Genomic DNA, 20,311 nt, shown 5'->3' on the forward strand with positions numbered 1-20,311 from the left:
TGCCCCCCCCCCAAAAAAAAAAAAAAAAGCTTTTTGCCTGCCTTTGAAAAGATAGCAAGTCTGTACTCTCTAGGAATGGAGTTCCAGATCCTGGAAGCAGCCACCAAGAAGGCCCATTTCTATGTTCCAGTCAGAAGTACCTGTAAAAGGTGGTGAAACAGAGATAAACATGTCCACAGAAGATCTCAAAACATGGGCAGGCTACCATAGGGAGATAAGATCCTTCAGTTAATCTGGACCTGAGCTGTATAGGGCTTTGTATATTGTAACCAGCACTTTGAAGTGTGCCCAGAAACACAGACAGCCAATGGATGAGCTGAACTTTCTGAATAATTCAAAGACAGCCTCATGTAGAAGGTATTACAGGAATCTGAATGGGATGTAAATAAGGCACATGCATCTCAACATCTCAAGGAATGAATGCAGCTGGCATACAAGCCTCAACTATGCCACTGTCAAAATTTGGGCTTTTAGGCTCAAAGTTGACTTCAGAGTACACCAAAGCTGCAGACCTGCATTTTCAGAGGGAATGTAACCCCATCCAGCACATGCTGAATCCCTATTCCTTAATCTGCCTTTCAGCTAACCAGGAAGACCTCTGTCTTTTCTGAATTATATTTCAATTTGTTTGTCCTCATCCAGTCCATAATTGATGACGGGCTCAAGTTTAGATCCCAGGCAGCTTTCTTGGATAAAGGTGGAAAGGACGCAACACTCCAAGACTGGACAACCTCTCCTAATGGTTTCATGTATGTGTTAAATAGCATAGAAAATGAAATAGAACCTTGGAAGGACCCCACAGATCAGTGGCCAGAGAGTCAAACAGGCATTCCTCAATAACACGTCTGGGTTTGCCTTTCCAGGAAGAAACACAGTGACTGTAAAACAGTGTGTCCAAGTCCTGTCCCAGTAAGGTGGCCCAGAAGGATACCATGGTCAATGGTATTAAAAGTTCCCAAGAGAACATCCAACAGAACCAACAGGAACACAATCTCCCTGTCTAGTTCCCAGCACACCTCAGCCACCAAGATCACCAAAGCTGCCTTTGTCCCATAGCCATAGACAAAATAATCAATTTCATTCAGAAATCCCTGAAGGCACATGATTCAGTGCCTTCCCAAAAATGGAGTGTTGGAAACTGGCCACTATATGCAATATGACAGAATCCCAGGAGGACTTTTCAGCTGGTTTTATAACAGCCTCCCTTAGGCATGATGGAACCCTGTCTTGCAGCAAGGCATTGACTTCTTCCTCTATTCATTCAACCAGTTCCCCAACTGGCTTTTCTGATAAGTCAGGAGGGTCATGTGGTAGCCCTCACTTCTGTAAGAATCGTTACCACATTCTTGAGCATTTATTTAGACATTCAATCACGAAATTTAGATATTTTGTACTGTTGATGATTTAGATCCCATTATATAAACAAGTGAGAGCCAGCGTGTTGTAGTGGTTTGTGTGTTGGACTATGACTCTGGAGACCAGGGTTCAATTCCCAGCTCGGGCTTGAAACCAACTGAGTAACCTTGGGCAAGGTACATTCTCTCAGCCTCAGGGGAAGACAAGCCTCCTCTAAACAAATCTTGCCAAGAAAACCCCATGATAGCTTCACATTAGTGTTACCATAAGTCACAAATGACTTGAAGGCACACAACAACAACAACAATACAAACAAATCCTGCTTAACTTGCCGAGTAATCCCTCGCCATCAAGCTAATTTATTGTGGGTTTTTTTTTCCATTTGACTCCCACCAGTAATGCTGGACGCCATGTCAAAATAATTTGTAAAACTGCATGTGTTGCCACAATTTCACAGATAGGGAAGAATGATGATGGTGATGATGATAGCTAAGAAATTTCACTAGATCATGAGATTTTTCTAAAGCTATAGTGAACGCAGGTAGTCAAAAACAAAAACAAAGCAGCAAGAATAAAGAGGGCAGACAGGTAAATACCTTCAGTCCATATTGGAATTTTTGGTAATTGTTTCCAGACTCTGCAACATTGTGCCAAGAGAGGCTAAGTTAGCTCCATGTTTGTTGAAGCAAAAACATTATTCACACAGGCTGTTAACTTTCCATCTGTTTGTTACAGGTAGGTTTTAACTTATAGGTGTCATTTGTTTTAACTGATGAGTTTTTAACTGATTTGCTACTGTGTTTTAATTAGAATACTGTATTTTACCATATATTTTAATTCAGTTAAGCTATCTTGAGGACTATAGTTTTTTGTGGGTTTTTCGTGCTATGGCCATGTTCTAGAAGAGTTTATTCCTGACGTTTAACCAGCATCTGTGGCTGGCATCTTCAGAGAATGCCATCTTGAGGACTCTCTGCAATGGAAAAATAGGCTATATGTTCAATGAAAGAAAAAATAAATAGATTCCATGACTCATCTGTTCTATAGTATAATCATTAGTATATGATGTGATGGATATTAAATTATGCTACAGCAACACAGATGTGCTTTTAGGCTGGTTCTCTACATCAGGTACAAGACTACTGTATTAATTTAGGTTAGTTTTGAACATATTGCAACAGTGTTAGTAAAGAATCCTAATGTAAGTTTTAAGAATTTCTTCAAGAAGGGTTTCTTTTCTTTTTATCTATGAATTCACTGGCTGTGAAGGTATTGATCATAAGGCACTCTGGCAAATTCAGCCTTATTTTAGTGACTGTTTAATTTGACAATAGCCCCTAATTCTTAAAGTATTCCTCTTTTACTTCTTGCAGCAAGCAGAAAAAATGGTGGCATATTTGCAGGACAGTGCCCTGGATGATGAAAGACTAGCAGCCAAGCTTCAAGAGCAAAGAGCAAAGGGTACTTCAGTATCACTGCACCCAGAGGCTCTGCAAAAGTGGTACTATAAAGATCCACAAGGAGAAATTCAGGGTATGCTGTTATCCTTGCCTCTTTATCAAAGTAGTTTTACGTTCCTAGAATATTAACAGAAGTCACTTAAAAGTAGGTTCTGAATAAGGAGAATCAGGGTGAAGAAGAAGATTTCATGGCTGTAGTAGAAGGAATTATTTACAATAAATGTTCCCATCTGGAAATATTGTCAACTACTGTGTTTTATAGACACAGGCCATATGTTGAGAACTAGTCTGGTTTGTATTAGAGCCGTGATGGTGAACCTATGGCATGTGGCCCTGATGGCACAGTGGTTAAATGCCTGTACTGCAGCCACTCACTCAAAACCACAAGGTTGCAAGTTCAAGACCAGCAAAAGGGCTCAAGCTTGACTCAGTCTTGCATCCTTCTGAGGTCGCTAAAATGAGTACCCAGATTGTTGGGGGCAAATTAGCTTACAGTTGTAAACCACTTAGACACTGCTTAGGCGGTATGAAGCGGTATATAAATGAAGCTTGTTTATTTTTTGTTTGTTTGTGTGCCACTGGTGGCACATGATGCCATTTTGCCTGACACAGGTCGGGAGGAGGAGGAACAGGCGCTCGCTTGCCTGTTGCTCCTTCTCCCTGTCATTTTCCAGCCTTCAGCTGTCTCTCTGAGACAGTGAGAAACTGGAATATGGTGTTGGGGAGAAGGAGCCACAGGCATGCGCCCGATGCTCCTCCTCCCTGCCATTACCCAGCCTTCAGCTGTCTCTTGAGACAGCTGGGGGATGGAAAAAAGGCGGGGGAAGAAGGAACAACCACCGCGTGCCTATTTCTTCTCTTCTGCAGGGGCCTTTCCTGGCTCCCAGTTGCATCCAGAGATACAGCTGGGGGTTGGGAAAGCTCGGGGAGAAAGGAAAACGGGCATGTGCCTATTCCTCCTCCCATCCTCCAGCTGCCTCCGGAGGGGCTGCTGGGGGCTGGGAAAGGTCCAGGAGGAGGAGGAATGGGTGCGTGCCTATTCAGGGACCTTTCCCATCTTCCAGCTATCTCTGAGAGACAGCTGGAGGCTGAAGAAAGGCAGGGTGAAGAAGAGCAACCAGCACATGTCTGTTGCCCCCATTCCCAGACCTTCCCCAGCTTTTAGCTGTCTTAGAGACAACTGGAGGCCAGGGAAAGGGCAGGGGGAGAAGTCCTGCCCGGAAGTCCTGCCCTTGGAGGGCAGAAGTCCCAACATCAGATGCTGTCTGGTGCTAGAAAAAAATTAGTTCGGGCACGCAGCCCCGGAAAGATTCACCATCATTGTATTAGAGTGTCAGACTAGGACTGGGAAAGATCTGATTCAAATTCTTATTAAGCCATAGGTGACCATAGATCAGTCACACACTGTTTGAATAATCTGCCACACATATTAGTGAGCACAAAATGAAAGATATAAACATTAAATATCAAATGTCATATGAATGCCTGCTAAGTATTGAAATACTAATATAGCGCGCCTGTGCCATATACAGGCGCGCCATACGCGGTCTTGAGTGTATGCGCTCAAGCCGTGGGGAGCACGCGGGGCGGAAGGGGCAGCATGTCCCATTCAGTTGAATGGGGGCGCGCGCCTGGTGCGCGCCACCACACCACTGTGCATGAGCCCCATTGTTTCCAATGGGGCTTGAGCATAGGCGGAATTCACCTTATGCGGCAGGATCCGGAACGGATCCCCGTGTAAGGAGAGGGCTGACTGTATATTTAAGAGTGGCTTTACACTGTATCTTGGCTATGTTTCTTGGGCAGAGCACTCACTATAATTTTGTCCTTGTCTCCATGAATTTCAACTTTTGTCACCATGTTATGTTTTGGTGGGTGATTTTGCAGGTCCATTCAGTAACCAGGAAATGACAGAGTGGTTCCAAGCTGGGTATTTCACAATGTCACTGCTGGTGAAAAGAGCATGTGATGAAAGCTTCCAGCCTCTTGGAGATATCATGAAAATGTGGGGCAGAGTCCCTTTTACTCCAGGACCAGTACCGCCTCTGCATTTGGTAAATACATGACAATGCATTTTTAATTAGAAAGATATATTAGTTATAGGAATTCATATCCTTTTGTGCAACAAGGCACAATGCTATATTGGCCTTTAGGAGCACTGTTTCTGTGACAGTGTTCAGCTATAAGCAAGATGTAACAGGCCTCCTACACAGAAAGGATGATGTGCTGATAGTAATTGGTAGTAAAACAGGCAACAATTTGCTTTGCTGCTAGTTCAGCTGTTATTATGTAAGCTTCAGGTGGGCAGAAGAATTGGGCTTGTCCTTAGAACTCCTAATTCTCTATTATTATTATTATTATTATTATTATTATTATTATTATTAAGCTTTATTTATATAGCGCTGTAAATTTACACAGCACTGTATATAAAATCATTTAATTAGACGGTTCCCTGCCTTCATGCTTACAATCTAAGAAGACACGACACAAAAGGAGAATGGAATGGTGGGGGGGGGGGGAGAGGATCAGGTCCAGCATTCTTCTCTCCCTCTGAGGCCTGGACCAAGGCAGATGAACAGATGGAGGGCTCTGTATCTTAAGGATAGGCCTGATGGCATTGGCCCACCCTCTCTCCCCCTCAGAGGCAAGGATGGAGTCAGATGCCTTGTGGGAAGGGTTCAGTTCCTTTCTCTCCCCCTCAGAGGCTAGGATGGAGTCAGATGCCTTGTGAGAAGGGTTCAGTTCCTTTCTCTCTCCCTCAGAGGCAAGGATGGAGTCAGATGCCTTGTGGGAAGGGTTCAGTTCCTTTCTCTCCCCCTCAGAGGCTAGGATGGAGTCAGATGCCGTGTGGGAAGGGTTCAGTTCCTTTCTCTCTATCCCCTTCTTTTTTCCAGTGATGGAGGTGGAAACATCCTATAACGTGGGTTGATTGCATCTCTTGCTCCAAAATAGGCAGGAAAAAAGATATAGGATATTTCCACCTACATCGCTGAAAACGAACATCTCACAGGTAAGACCCAATGTTCCTTTCTGTTCTTAAAGAGGACATTGTCCCTGTCCTCTTTAATTCTTCCCTGCCTTGTTTTTTTTTTGTTTTTTTTACACTTTGGATGAGCATATGAGATACATCCACTTCCTGTTTTCTCAATGCTAGGAGAGACAGTTCCTTTAGGCAGATGAGTATGTGCCTGTAGAGGGGCACTGGCTCCGGTTTACGTTGCCATGCAGTGTGGCCCATAGAGTCTGTCCTACTATATATGTGCCTTAATTTCCCACTTCACACAGTCATTTCTACTTGTTTTTTTTTTAAGAATAATCTATACAGTTTTTTTTAATAGCCCTCTCCATGTACAAAGTATTTCATTGTCTTAACTGTAATCAGAGCTGTGTGTATTCTTTGACTCACTGCAGACATAGTGTTTGGTACAGAGTACAAACATTATCTGAAGAATTTGCTATTACAACCACTGTTCTGATTCTGGTAACTGCAAAAAATGGTCTTGAAAGTGAATGTGCAATGTCTTATGAAATCTAACAGAGTGAGGCTGACTAGGAATTCTGAGTGATTGCAGAGAAAGCAGGATCTCTTCCCATTATTCTCAGAATAATTATATATATAACTAAATTGATACTTGCTCTTTGCTTAAATTTCCTAATGGATGCAAGTCAAAATTCAACTTCCTTTATGACAGAACTGGTGTTATATTTTCTTATTAGTATAGAGTATGCCACAGCATTGTATATGATTCCAATTTTAGTAGACTAAATAGAAGCTGAAAAATACCACTGAGTTATTATTGAGAAAGCCCTTTCTATTAAATATATAATGCATTAAAGTAGTTGATCTATGTTGTCAATGTATAGCTGATGGTTTGTTTGTATCAGCAGGGTGAGCTGGATCAGGAGCGACTCACTAGACAACAGGAATTCACGGCCATGTATCAAATGCAGCACCTTCAGTACCAGCAATTTTTATTACAGTAAGTCTTCATTGGTTAAGCCTAAATACCTAAAAGGCCCCAGATCCCATCTAATCTTAGATGTTAAGCAAGGTCTGTTCTAGTCAGGACGTGGTTTGGAGACTGCCAACAAATAACAGATGCTATCAGCTATATTTCAGAGGAAGGTGCTGGCAAAACCGCCTCTGAGTATTCCTTGCCTAAGAAAACCCTGTGAAATTCATGGTGTCATCATAAGTCAGTTTGAAGGCACTGAGTTATGAAAGCATATACATGCACATGCACATAAATCTTCACTGAAATATGCTATTGGCTAATTTGTACTGCTTTAATTATCTAGAAGCTTCTTTATATCACTGATTCTTTCCAGTCTGTGTTAGTGTTGCATGCATGCATGCATTCATAAGGCCATTCTCTAGATGACTGAAGGAGCAATGCACAACATACGGGCTTATTCCATGTGCTGTCAGCTCAAGGCAGGAGCCCAAAGTTCTTTTTGGTTATAAGCATTGACTTCCCTCTCCTTGTTAGTTTTTTCATTCCTAACTTGCCAATAGGTCAAGGTGTCTTTTCTTTCTTTCCTTCCTTTCTAATTCTAGCCTCTTTAACAAAAACACACACAACCCAATAAATCTTCAAATAGTCATCATTTTGAATCATGGTAGTTAAATGGTTACGCCTCCATACTTTGTTTGGAATCATAGAATTGGAAGAGACCATAAGGGCCATCCAGGCTAAACTGCTTACCTTTCCTACAACCATTTGTGTCATTTTACACGTAGGGCATAACAGCCTTTCCTGTTTGCATATGAATATTCTCCTAGCTTGCCTTGCAAGCACTGACTAAGTGACATGAGGACTTTTCTTACAGTCAGGAAGCAAGCATTTTTTGCTGATGTAATGTGATATAATTTGTGTTGGGGGGGGGGAATGATTTGACTTAAAGCAGTGGGAACTTAATTGAAATTTCTTGACATATTTAATTAGTTTATTTATCAGTGAGATAAAGATATAGGTAATTGCCAGTATTACAACTTGCAGAGATTGCCTCTACCCATCTTTCCCCCTGTCCCCTGCACTACAGCTCTCACCATTTAGCAGCATCCCCACACCCACACAAGAACTTTTGGGAGGGAGCTGCTGAGGAGGGTGAGTAGGGATGTAAGCTTTTTTTCATGTTCAATGATTTGCCTCCAACCCATTCTGTTTTTCAAGAATAAAACAATACATTTTTCTACATAGCAGGAAATATCTTTAAAATAAAAAAATGAGTGTGGTAGAAGAGAATGGTTCAAGTAGATGACTTGATTTCTAAGTTCTCTTTCATTGGTTAAGTACCTAATTTGAGTAGCGTTGTGCCCATGGGATGTTCCCAACAGCAGAAGTGGGGGAGGCAGAATTCACCAGCTGGACTAAAGGAAAGGGAACATAATGCCAGATTGAGACTGGGGCAACCGCATGCTGTGGCCCTCATGTCACCTTTCCACAAAAAGCAGCTCCTTTCTGCGCCGCAGAAAGAGTGCCGTAGCTGGCAGTGCTGCTTCTTTTCATCTAGACGCAGTGACAGAGGAGCCCTGTGACGTCGCACACCGTATGCATCACACCGGCCTCGGGGCAGAGTCAGGGTGTACGTCAGATGGATATAATGATAGGAAGGTAGTTTCTTCTTCATGGTCTCTGTGAATCATAAAAATTGATCTTCCTGCAGCTGCACATACCCATTTGGACTATTCTGGAATCTTATTTTTTTAGTTTCTCATAAAGTATGTGTTTCCTGTTCTGTTGTAATATTACTGTGATACACATTAGAAGTTTTTAATCATTATGTAAATAAGTGGACTTCTCCTATTTTCATTTTCAGACAGCAGTATGCACAGGTAATGGCACAGCAGCAAAAAGCAGCCCTTTCATCTCAACAACAGCAGCAGGCAGCTCTCCTTTTACAGCAGTTCCAGGCACTTAAAATGAGGTAACAATACAAGCTTCAGGGCCATTTCAGGACGTGCTCTATATATGGGCCCTGAACCCATTTGAGATAGGCCCATGTTTGTCATGGATGCCATGAACTGCCAAGCTGCACCTGACAAATTGATCTCAAATAGAATGCTGAGATTGCCCAAATTCAAAATTCTGGGTAACTTCAATACCAATGTCAAGCCCAGTTCCATGAGCTCAGCCAGGGATTCTGTTAGGCAATGCGGTGGATGGTACACCAACAGAATCCACACTCTATCCCTGGTCTACAGGCTCAGGTATACACATTTAGTGTGGTTCAGCTTCCTAATAGGTATCTAGTAGATTAAGATGGTCTTTGTAGACCATAGCTACTCTGCCCCTCCACCCCACTTACCCTCACCTGCTTTCTAATAGAGTTCCCAGCTGGGAGAGCCTGCACCCATGTTGGGGCACTATCATCTCCCAGACAAGTTTCTGTGAAGCATCCCAGGTCAGCCTCCTCATTCTTGAGGAGATCATAATTATGGGAGATTTATTTTTAACTGACTTGGCATTACACAATTGTAAGATGAGATTTTTGGGGTGGCTTGGTTTACTCTCCAGGCTCCTGAGGATAGCAGGGTGACTGGCTTTTGAAAATAAACTCACTTTGCCCCAGGTCATACTTACTGCACATTGAATCCAGTTGGTGTGCTCATGGAATGATGTTTCATCCACCAGAGGCTTCCATCAATGAAATGGGATGGAGGTTTTTTCAGAGATTCTTCCACTACATCCTCCTCTGTGCCTCCTAAATGCTCCATAACAGCATAAGAGGCAGTACAGGAAGCTATGTGGGGACAGAAAAATTACTAAAGATAACCTCACTCTCCGTTTCAGTGATGGAAGTCTCCATCAACTCAAAGAATGTTCAGATTGCTGGGGGGCACCAATGTGATACAATATTTTGTACTTGAAACTCGAAAATTTTCTGAAGGAGAGCATGTAACAAAGTTTAATAGCATTTGGGTGTCACTTTGATTATCTTCCTTAGACATTTCTATGTATTTGATTCTAGTAGTTGAAGGTTAGTATACTACTTGACCAGTACCAGAACAGACTATGCTGACATTCTGGTCAGAATTAATAAATAACTATTTTGTGAAGCTCAGAGCTTCAGTAACGTTGGACATTAATAGCAAAATTGAGAGTAATACTGGTTTTAAAGAAGATGAGAAAGGAAAGAGAAAAGTTGAAATCATAGAATCGTAGAGTTGGAAGAGACCACAAGGGCCATCCAGTCCAACCCCCTGCCATGCATGAAATCTAAATCAAAGCATCCCCAAAAGATGGCCATCCAGCCTCTGTTTAAAGACCTCCAAGGAAGGAGAGTCTACTATTCTCCGAGGGAGTTTGTTCCACTGTCGAGCAGCCCTTACTGTCAGGAAGTTCCTCCTAATGTTGTGGTGGAATCTCTTTTCCTGTAGCTTGCATCCATTGCTCCGGGCCCTAGTCTCTGGAGCAGAAGAAAACAATCTAGCTCCCTCCTCAGTATGACGTCCCTTCAAGTATTTAAACAGGGCTATCATATCACCTCTTAACCTTCTCTTCTCCAGGCTAAACATCCCCAGTTCCCTAAGTCGTTCCTCATAGGTCATGGTTTCCAGGCCCTTCACCATTTTAGTCGCCCTCCTTTGGACACGCTCAAGTTTCTCAACATCCTTTTTGAATTGTGGTGCCCAGAACTGGACAGAGCATTCCAGGTGGGGCCTGACCAAAGCAGAATAGAGTGGCACTATTACTTCTCTTGATCTAGACACTATATTTTATTGATGCAACCTAAAATTGCATTGGCCTATTTAGCTGCCACATCGCACTGTTGACTCAAGTTCAACCTATGGTCTACTTGGACTCCTAGATCCTGTTCACACGTCTTGTTCAGCCAGGTGTCCCCCATCCTATATCTGTGCATTTCATTTTTCCGTGTTGAATTTCATTTTGTTAGCTTTGGCCCAGCTTTCTAGTCTATTCAGGTCATTTTGAATTTTGATCCTTTCCTCTGAGGTACTTGCTACTCCTCCTAATTTGGTGTCATCTGCAAATTTGATAAGTATGCCCCCAATTCTGTCATCCATGTCATTGATGAAGAATAGCACTGGGCCCAGGATAGACCCCTGTGGGACCTCACTAGTCACTTCTCTCCAGGATGAAAAGGAGCCATTGTTGAGCACCCTTTGGGTTTGGCCAGTCAACCAATTGCAATCCATGTAACAGTTACCTTGTCTAGCTCACATTTTACAAGCTTGTTTGCAAGAATGTCATGGCGAACCTTGTCAAAGGCCTTACTGAAATCAAGATATACTATATCCACAGCATTCCCTTCATCTACCAAGCTGGTAATTTCATCAGAAAAAGAGATTAGATTTGTCAGGCATGACTTGTTTCTCTGAAACCCATGTCGACTTTTTGTGATTATGGAATTGCTTTCTAGATGTTCACAGATGTGTTGAGTCTTCACTATTATATTACAGAAAAGCTGAGCAGAACATGGTGCCACCTGTAACAAGATCTGTTACAGACACTGGCTCAATTTGGGAGCTTCAGCCACCTGTTCCACAGGCTACAGGTAGGAAATAAGTTTTGCATCTTTTGAAATTGGCCACATTCAAATATAATTAGAACTATGGTTTGCTAAACAGCCAAAACAGCATGAAGAAACATAGTTTGTAAATGATCACGAAACCAGAATTTCAAGCCTCAGTTTGAAGCTATTTTCCAAATAGCTTCCAAACTGTGATTCAGAATGGTGCTTGGTGCCCAATGACTTCCTGGCATAAGTTGTACGATGTCAGATTGTCTCTGATTATGTGAATACCATACATGTTTCTTCTTCGTGGTCTCTATGAATCATACAAATGGGTTGTACTGCGCCTGCGCAGTGCTGCTCGGAAAACTTCTGGAATTACTTGGCAAAAGTTAACTTTGCAACTTTTTGGCAGTAGCTCCGCCCATCCCTTATAAATCCCCTGTCTTCCCGCTCTTTCCCCAGTTCCTTTTTTCCCGCCATGTTAGCTGCTTAGGAACTTCGCTGCTGGAATCTGCTTGTTTTCTCTAAAAAAATCTCGACCTCGGCTTGCTTGACCATTCTTGATCTGACCCCCCTGTGTATTGTTGACCAACCTCTACATTCTTACGACTTCGATTTGGAATCTGATTCGGCTCACAATGTCTCCGGCTCCGTTCAAGAAGTGCGACGTGCGTGGTAGTAAGATCCCCTGTCAAGATCCCCACTCTTCTTGCCTTCTCTGCCTCAGTGAGGCTCACAGTCCCAAGACTTGTGCCCTCTGCAAGTCTCTGACTCCCCAGGCCAGAAAAAATTGTGACTTGCCTCAGGGCTGCCTTGTACCAGTAGGCTCTCTTGCCTCTGTCAGCCTCCCGCTCCGCTTCTGCACCTGCTGCTTTGGAGTTGGTACCTACGGCTGCTGCTTCTGTGGCCCAGAGCTCCTCAACTGAGCCAAGTGCCACTGCTGTTTCTGTCCCAGAAAGTGATGTTGGGTCCAAAGGAGCAGGCCAGATGAAGTCCAAGTCTAAGTCCTCCAAAGACTTAGCAGAAGGACTCGAGCTCCAAGAAGAATTCCGCCCTTGATAAGGATACGAGCTCCCTAAGGGATTCGAGCTTCAAATCCTCCTCAAAAAGAGGCTCTTGGATTCGGGAGAAGGTTCTCCTCATGGCTCTTCTCACTCCAAGAAAGCCCGAACCAAGATTCCTGATGGCGCTCAGTCGTCCTCTAAAGACCATGCCACCTCTTCGGTACCCAGACGGGACTTGTCGGTACCAGTCGAACCTGAATTTCTCCAGACCCATCGGACACCAGTTTCAGCTTCGGTTTCCTCTCAGCCTGCTACATTGGCCTTCCATCAAATCTCTGAGGAAGAGGTCGACGCTGCCATTCTGGCAGCCATGTCACCTTGCAGAGGCTCTTCCTGAAGTTGGCGGTCTCCCACACCGGTTCCTCGGGTTCCAGTCCATCATGCAAAGATTCACCAGCCCCCGTGTTTCCTTCAGCAGGAGGCCTCTGACCTTTTCTATGACAGTATGTCTCTGTCAGTCACGATGTCGTCCGTCGTCACTTGGGCCAGAAATCCACTGCCCCACCAATGCCAAAATCCACTTTACCACCAGCGGCTTCGGTACCTTCTGCTGCCTCGGTACTGACACCCCATTCCACTGTTGCCGCTGCTACCCAGACAATACCTTCGTCTTCTCAAGCAGTAATGGCGGATGACGTCTCGGATTTGGACCATGACAAGTCCCAGCATGGAGACCCTTGTGCATCACACGTTGACTCGGGCTCCGCGGATGAGGCTGCTCAACATTCTCCCCAAGAACTGTTTCAACCAGGTGCTTCGTCTCCCACCGATGACGTCTGTACCTTTGCAGAGCACATTAAGATGGCAAATGCGTTGGACTTACAGCTCACCTATATGGAGGATGATGCCGCTGACCCAATTGAAAGGTGGGTTCATGGCAAGGTCCCGACACCAGCTTCCATCCCTTGGCTACCTCGTTAGAAAGGATAGCCAAACGCTCCTGGGATGCACCGGCTTCTGTGGCACCCACGACCAGGAAGGTTGAATCCTTGTATTGGATTTCTCCATCCCAATCTTCTTGATTCTTTGCCCACCCCAAGCAGAACTCTGCTATTGTGGAAGGGTCTCAGCAGTCCTTCATGCCGAAGACGTCCACATCACCTGCTGACTGGGAGGTGAAGAAAGTTGATAGCCTGGCAAAGAAGGCCTATGCCTCTTCTGTCCTTGGACTCAGAGTCGCAAATTACAATGCCTGTATGGGAGCATACTTACAGTGTTTGATGGGACAGATCTCTCTTATCATTCCGGATGTGCCAGATGAATGTCAGGGCGTCCTGACGGAGATCAGAGATGATGCTCATTCTATTGGGAGCTGGCTAATAACCTCAGCCCAGCACTCCACTGATTGCTCAGCCAAGTCTATGGTGGCTGCCATTGCCTGGAGAAGACATGCTTGGCTCCGTTCTTCAGATCTGAATCTGAACACAAAGGCCACTATTGAAGACATACCATTTGACGAGGCAGGCCTGTTCAATCACAAGACTGACAAGCGACTCAACTTCAAGTACCGTATGAATGCGGCTGCCAAGAAACACGGTATGTCCACGTCTTCACAACCCTCTTTCTGAAAGTGTTTTGGAGGTCAGTGACAGTGGTATGGCCAAGGCCAGCGGCCTTTCCAACAAGACCGCCCATACCAGCAACAGAAGCACCAGAGGCAGCGCTACCCGTCCCAGTTCTCTTCTTCTGGCCACCGCCAGCCCCCTCCTCGGTACCGGAAGAACTACCGCAAACAGGATACCGACCAGGGCAAGAAGAGATCCTGAAGGGTTGCTGTATGCTCCATTGTCTCCTCCAGCTCCTCCTTCCGTGACATTCTGAGGCCCTTCTCAGACACCTGGGCCACTGTGACTTCCGACTCTTGGGTACTTGACATCATCTGTAGTGGTTATGCCCTCGAGTTCGAAGAGCTCCCTCCAACTGGAGCTGTTGTTTTCACCACCATCACCACCCCAAACACCCTTCTCGACGAAGTACGCTCACTTTTGACAAAAGGCACAATTTCACCTATGGACCCTTCACAAGCCCCCATATATTTTTTCTCTAGATATTTTACGGTCCCCAAGACCAATGGCGGCCTTAGACCCATTTTAGATCTGCGACTCCTGAACTCTTATTTGGCCTATCGTCGATTCCACATGGTAACTCTTGCCTCTATTTTGCCCTTATTACACCAGGGCCTGTGGTTCGCGACGATCGACCTGAAGGACATGTACTTCCACGTGGGGATTCGAGAGAGTCACCGGAGGTTCCTGTCCTTTGTCATCAGTCCCAACATGTATCAATACAATGTCCTTCCCTTTGGCCTCTCCACAGCTCCGAGAGTCTTCACCAAGTGCATGGCCCCAGTGGTGGCTTACCTTCACCAACAAGGTTCCAGAGTCTTCCCCTACCTGGATGACTGGCTCCTTGCAGCCCCCTCTGAGGCCGAATTACGGAGAGACATCGACTTCGCCTTGTTGTTCCTCTCGTCCCTTGGCCTCGTTGTGAACTTGGAGAAGTCACATCTCACCCCAGTCAAACAGATCAGGTTCCTGGGTACCGTCCTCAATTCCGAATACCATATCACCTATCTCTCTCAAGACCGTTTCCATGCTCTTTGCATTGCGATCAAGGCTTGTCTTGCCCACAGGTGAGTGAGGGCCAGCAATGTCCAAATAGCCCTGGGACACATGGCCTCCACAACGTTCGTGACTCCGTGCACAAGGCTGCAGTTTCAGCCCCTCCAGTCTTGGTTCCTGTCGGCTTTCAATGAAGTGACAGACTCCCCATCCAAGTGGATCATAGTACCAAGACCAGTTTCCCGCTCGCTCCGCTGGTGGCTCAACTCCCAGAAAGTTTGCGTCAGCATGCCTTTTTTGCCTCCTCAGCCTCAGGTCACCCTAACCACAGATGCTTCCATGGAAGGTTGGGGTGCCCACACGTCAGACCTCTTCATCAAGGACAAGTGGTCTCTGGATGAACAAGCTCTCCACATCAATGCCCTCGAGATGCTTGCTGTGGAAAAGGCCTTGAGAGCTTTAGAGATAAACCTTTCCAACAAGGTAGTACTTCTTCTGAAAGACAATACCACAGTTATGTACCACCTCAACAAACAAGGAGGCACCAAGTCACAGACCCTGCTCAACATCACGCTCCGCATCTGGGAATGGTGCATCCCGAGAGGGATTCTGCTCCAAGCAGTCCACTTGCCAGGAGAAGAGAACGACTTGGCCGACCAGCTCAGCAGGTCTTCCACCATTTGCCACGAGTGGAGGCTCCATCCCGAGATGGTTGACGACGCCTTCAGTTGGTGGGGAATCCCACAGATCAACCTCTTTCCGACCGCTCTCAACAGCCACTGTCCCCAGTTCTGTTCCCGAGTGTGCAACGATAACTCCCTTGGAGACGCGTTCATCTTCGCTTGGTCAGGAGAGGTGCTATACGCCTTTTCTCCATTTCCACTGATCACCAGGGTGGTGTCCAAAATTACAAGAGACCATTTGGATGCCATCCTGATCACGCCTTTGTGGCCAAGACAACCGTGGTTTCCGTCCCTGCTCCATCTCTCCCAGAAAGACTTTCTCCGTCTCGGGTTCCGTCCGGATCTCCTCACTCTCCAGGACGGCCGGGTTCGGCATCTGGGCATCGAAAATCTACCTGTGGAGGCTCTGTCCCTAGACTTGCTACCTCCCCCAGTACAGACGGTGATCTTGGCTGCTGAAAAGCCGGCCACCAAGAAATCCTACACTTCCAAATGGAAAAAGTTTGTTGGATTTCTCTCTGCAAGAGACCTCTCTCCATCTCGAGTGTCGACACCAATAGTGTTGGAGTTCCTGATGATACTTTTGGATTCGGGGCTGTGCCTCACTTCCATCAAGTGTTATCTTTCTGCCATCTGTTCTCAGTTCCAATTTGATGGCAAATCTTTTTTCAGGGACCCTCTGGTGAAGAGTTTCCTGAAGGGTTGCAACAACCTCCATCCTCTGGTCTCAGTACTGACATCTGGACGCTGTGCTGTCTTGTTTGCAATCCAAACCCTTCGAACCCATGGCCACAGTTGACTTGGAAGACAGCCTTTCTTGTGGCCATTACCTCTGCTTGCCGTGTGGGTGAACTCTGTGCCTTGCGCAGGGATCGGCCTTTCCTTAGGTTCCATAAGGATAAGGTTGTCCTCCGTACCAACATTACTTTTTTTGCCTAAGGTGGTGTCATCCTTTCACATGTGTCAGGACATTGTTTTGCCTACCCTGGCCTCGAACCTGACCACCGATACCGAACGTCGACTGCACACCTTGAATGTTTGGAGGGCTTTGGCCTATTATTTGGACAGAACTGCGGGTTCAAGCTGTTCCGAGAGACTGTTCCAGTGCTATTCGGAACTGAAAAAGGGACTACCTGTGGCTGCTCAGAGGCTTTCCAAATGGGTGGCTGGAACCATCCACCTCTGCTATGAACTGTCGGGTAGACCTCTCCCTGCCAGGGTTGGGTCCTATGCAACTAGGGCGGTAGCGACATCCTCTGTTTTTTGACTGGGGTCCCCTTGGAGGATGTCTGTAAAGCTGCTGTTTGGTCCCAGCCCTTGACTTTCATCAAACATTATAGGCTGGACACCAGGGCCAATCGGGATGCAGCCTTTGGGAGGGCAGTGTTGGTTTCAGTTTTACGTTGATTTGCACTGCATTTCCATTTGTTTACAAGCTGTTGACAATGAATGTCTTGATTGCCAGAATTGGCATGTTTTACACAATATTGACATGGTTTACACAGGTCTTTCATGACCTAACATGTTGGAAAATGTGCCTTATGACTTGAACATGTTTCTATTCTTGTTGATGACTTAAAGTACTATTATTGAAGTACTAAACACATCAAACACAGTTTTGGTTCAAAGATCTTTATTGTGTGGTTTAATAAACACAGCTTTATTTGAACCTAACTTGGTGTCATGACACTCCCTGCACCACTGACCTAAGCTTGTCAGTCTAACCCATTTGTATGATTCGCAGAGACCACAAAGAAGAAGGACAGGTTGCTCACCTGTAACGGTATTTCTTCGAGTGGTCATCTGCGAATACATACAAATCCCACCCATCCTCCCCTCAGTGTCCTGCTCTTCATTGGCTCATTCTCATGTCACTTACATGGTGTAAATTTCGGAACTGGGGAAAGAGCAGGGAGACGGGATTATAAGGGATGGGCGGGGCTACCGCCAACAAGTTGCAAAGTTAAATTTGTCCAGTGATTCCAGAAATTTGCCGAGCAGCACTGTGCAGGCGCAGTACAACCCATTTATATGTATTCGCAGACGACCACTCGAAGAAATACCGTTACAGATGAGCAACCTGTCCATAACTTCATTAATGCCCATTTTTGGTATGAAAGATTTTCTTTATAATTATTTGTTTCCTTATAGTAATTAAATCAGTGGTTCCCAACATTTTCTATGCCCCACACCTCTAGGAAATGTTTGATTAATGTTCATACCCCCTACCAAAGTAATATCTATTATTATTATTATTATTATTATTATTATTATTATTATTATTATTTCTTACCTGCCTTTCTCCATGGACAGGGGACAACAACAATTAACAAACCACATCAGTTAAAATACTTGTTAAAACATACATCAATTTAAAAGGACAAATAAAATGTACACATGCTAAAACAATCCACATCTAAAATTCAACATTTAAAATTCACAATTGAAAAATTATCAGCAAACTCCTGCTGGAAGAGACTGTCTTTAATGCTGTTTTAAATTTAGACACTGTATTCAGCTGTTGAATCTCTTCTGGCAGGACATTCTACAGTTTAGGGGCAGTTAAAAAAATCCACTGGTTGGCCATTCTTGTCCTGGCTGGCTGGAATAAATGTCCACCAGAGGACCTGAACATATGGGACAGATTATATGGGAGGAGGCAGTCCCGTAAATGGAGAAATCTAATTTCATTTGTTTTGAACCACATACAATACTGCAGGTGAATAAATTGAACTTAAAAATGAGCTTTTAGTGCATAAAATGCAAATCTAAATTGAGCAATTATTTTCTAATTTATTCAGAAAAAATGTAAACAGTAAAATCAATCTCAGTCATGAATAAAAAATTCAGTTACTGCTTCTCATTCATGATTTTGCCAAAATGTGGAACTTTTTTTGCTGACTGATCTGCAGATCTGCCAGTGGATTCAGATGATTTTTAGATTTTGTCTTGATTGACAAAAGAGAATTAAATCTAGATTCACATAATTCATATAAATTTACAGCGCTTTATAAATAAAGGTTAATAATAATAATAATAATAGTAATTATCTTTGTCATACACTCTGAAATTCCATCTTGCACCCCAGGTTGCGAATCCCTGAATTAAATTATTTCTGCTAGTTTTCCCCTCCTTATTTAATTATTTTATGGCAGTAAAAAGAGCTGGTCCCCATTAGTGTAAGTTATATTAAACAGTTAGATTCTTATTTATATTTTTCTGAGAAAGCAAACATGATATTTCACAAGAAAACTAAAAGGATGGTTTCTTAGGAATGGAAAGGGTCCTTTAGATGACTTGGACCAAGCTATATATGATAATATTTCTAAATGTTTAGTGAATTGGCTACAGAGCAAGAGTTCACCAGTTTCTAGACTCTGTTCTTGCTTAATTTAAACATTAATTGGTCTACTAAATCTTTTCTTTTTTCTCAATTTTATTTGTAGTTTGGGAAGGAAGCAGTGTCTGGGATCTCCCAATTGATACTGCAGCTCAGGGACCAGCTCTAGAGCAGTTACAACAGCTTGAAAAGGCTAAAGCTGCAAAGGTAAGAAACAATATGTGTCACTCTACCAACATGTCACTTGCAGTTCCAGTGGCTGATTTCATCTCACCTTTTGTCTAAGTAACTGTGACAATAACTATCCTGATAGGGGTACAATAAGTTAATAATTAATGTCTAACTTTGGAGTAGACATTGTTATTTTACAAGTGAACTCAAGGACATGATGTGAGAAAGACCAATTGGAACTCTATACAGAAGGTGGCAATGAGAATTAATTTAATAGTATAATTCTCAAGACTCTTTCATCCAGTTGCTAGGATATTTCATTACAGTCTTCATTTCCAGCACTATGTTTATAATTTCAGCTAGAGCAGGAGCGGAGGGAAGCCGAACTAAGGGCCAAAAGAGAAGAGGAAGAGCGGAAGAGGCAAGAGGAGCTTCGAAGGCAACAAGAAGAGCTAATCAGAAGACAAGAGGAAGAAAGAAAGAGAAGAGAAGAAGAGGAACTAGCTCGCAGGAAGCAGGTGAAAACCAAAAATATGTACAATAAATATGGCTGTAATATCATAAAAACCCAGTTTCAGAAACGTGTGTATAGCACTCATTATATAATAACTTCCTCAAAGTAGTTAATTAGTTTAATTATAATGTTTTCTTCCCTGTTATTTAGTATAGAAATCTGCTTTGCGATGAATGAAATTCGAGTTTGTTAGATGGAAGTTTTTTTTGGTTTTCCATATACCTATCTAGCTGGCAAGATATTTATTTCATGCATTTCTGCCCTCAGAAGGCAACTTACAAAAAGAAGAAGGGGAAAATGTTGCAGTATAGCAAATTCATCTTATGTGTACTGAAATTTGATTTAAAAAAAAAACCCAAAACCAATGGAGCCTCCCCAGGGGGAATATTAAGCAGAAAGGACTGGATGTTTAGCCTACTAGTAGGTGTTGTCAGAGCTCCTGATGACATACCTAAATTCCCCAGTTGTTGTAGTGTGCTTTCAATATTATTTATTTATTTATTTATTTATATCCCGCCTCTCCCTGTATTGGATCAAGGCGGGTAACAAGATATCAAAGACAATAAAATTAAGTCAAAACAAAACAAAAAAAACAAAACACGGAAACAATAGTTAAAAGACATAATACATTTCAAGTTACCAAACTCCCTCCCACCCTATAAAACAATAAAATAATTCCCA

General features: G+C 43.8%; 1 protein-coding gene across 3 annotated transcripts in view; it reads left to right on the top strand.

Annotated features, from left to right (window-relative positions):
* The window catches only part of GIGYF2 (GRB10 interacting GYF protein 2), a 112,055-nt gene that overhangs the window by 68,978 nt on the left and 22,766 nt on the right, over window positions 1-20,311 (top strand). For 2 of the 3 annotated variants that reach the window (XM_089509512.1, XM_089509510.1), the window contains exons 13-19: window positions 2,730-2,889; window positions 4,704-4,870; window positions 6,702-6,796; window positions 8,637-8,744; window positions 11,242-11,336; window positions 19,052-19,152; window positions 19,476-19,634. In XM_089509512.1, coding sequence (XP_089365638.1) covers window positions 2,730-2,889; window positions 4,704-4,870; window positions 6,702-6,796; window positions 8,637-8,744; window positions 11,242-11,336; window positions 19,052-19,152; window positions 19,476-19,634 — 885 coding nt within the window. The remainder of the gene's footprint in view (window positions 1-2,729; window positions 2,890-4,703; window positions 4,871-6,701; window positions 6,797-8,636; window positions 8,745-11,241; window positions 11,337-19,051; window positions 19,153-19,475; window positions 19,635-20,311) is intronic. The other variant, XM_089509511.1, reaches the window with a different exon arrangement.

Source organism: Sceloporus occidentalis, unplaced genomic scaffold, assembly GCF_023333645.1.
Source record: "Sceloporus occidentalis isolate IW3139 unplaced genomic scaffold, rSceOcc1.0.p SCAF_2, whole genome shotgun sequence".
In the NCBI taxonomy this organism is placed as follows: domain Eukaryota; kingdom Metazoa; phylum Chordata; class Lepidosauria; order Squamata; family Phrynosomatidae; genus Sceloporus; species Sceloporus occidentalis.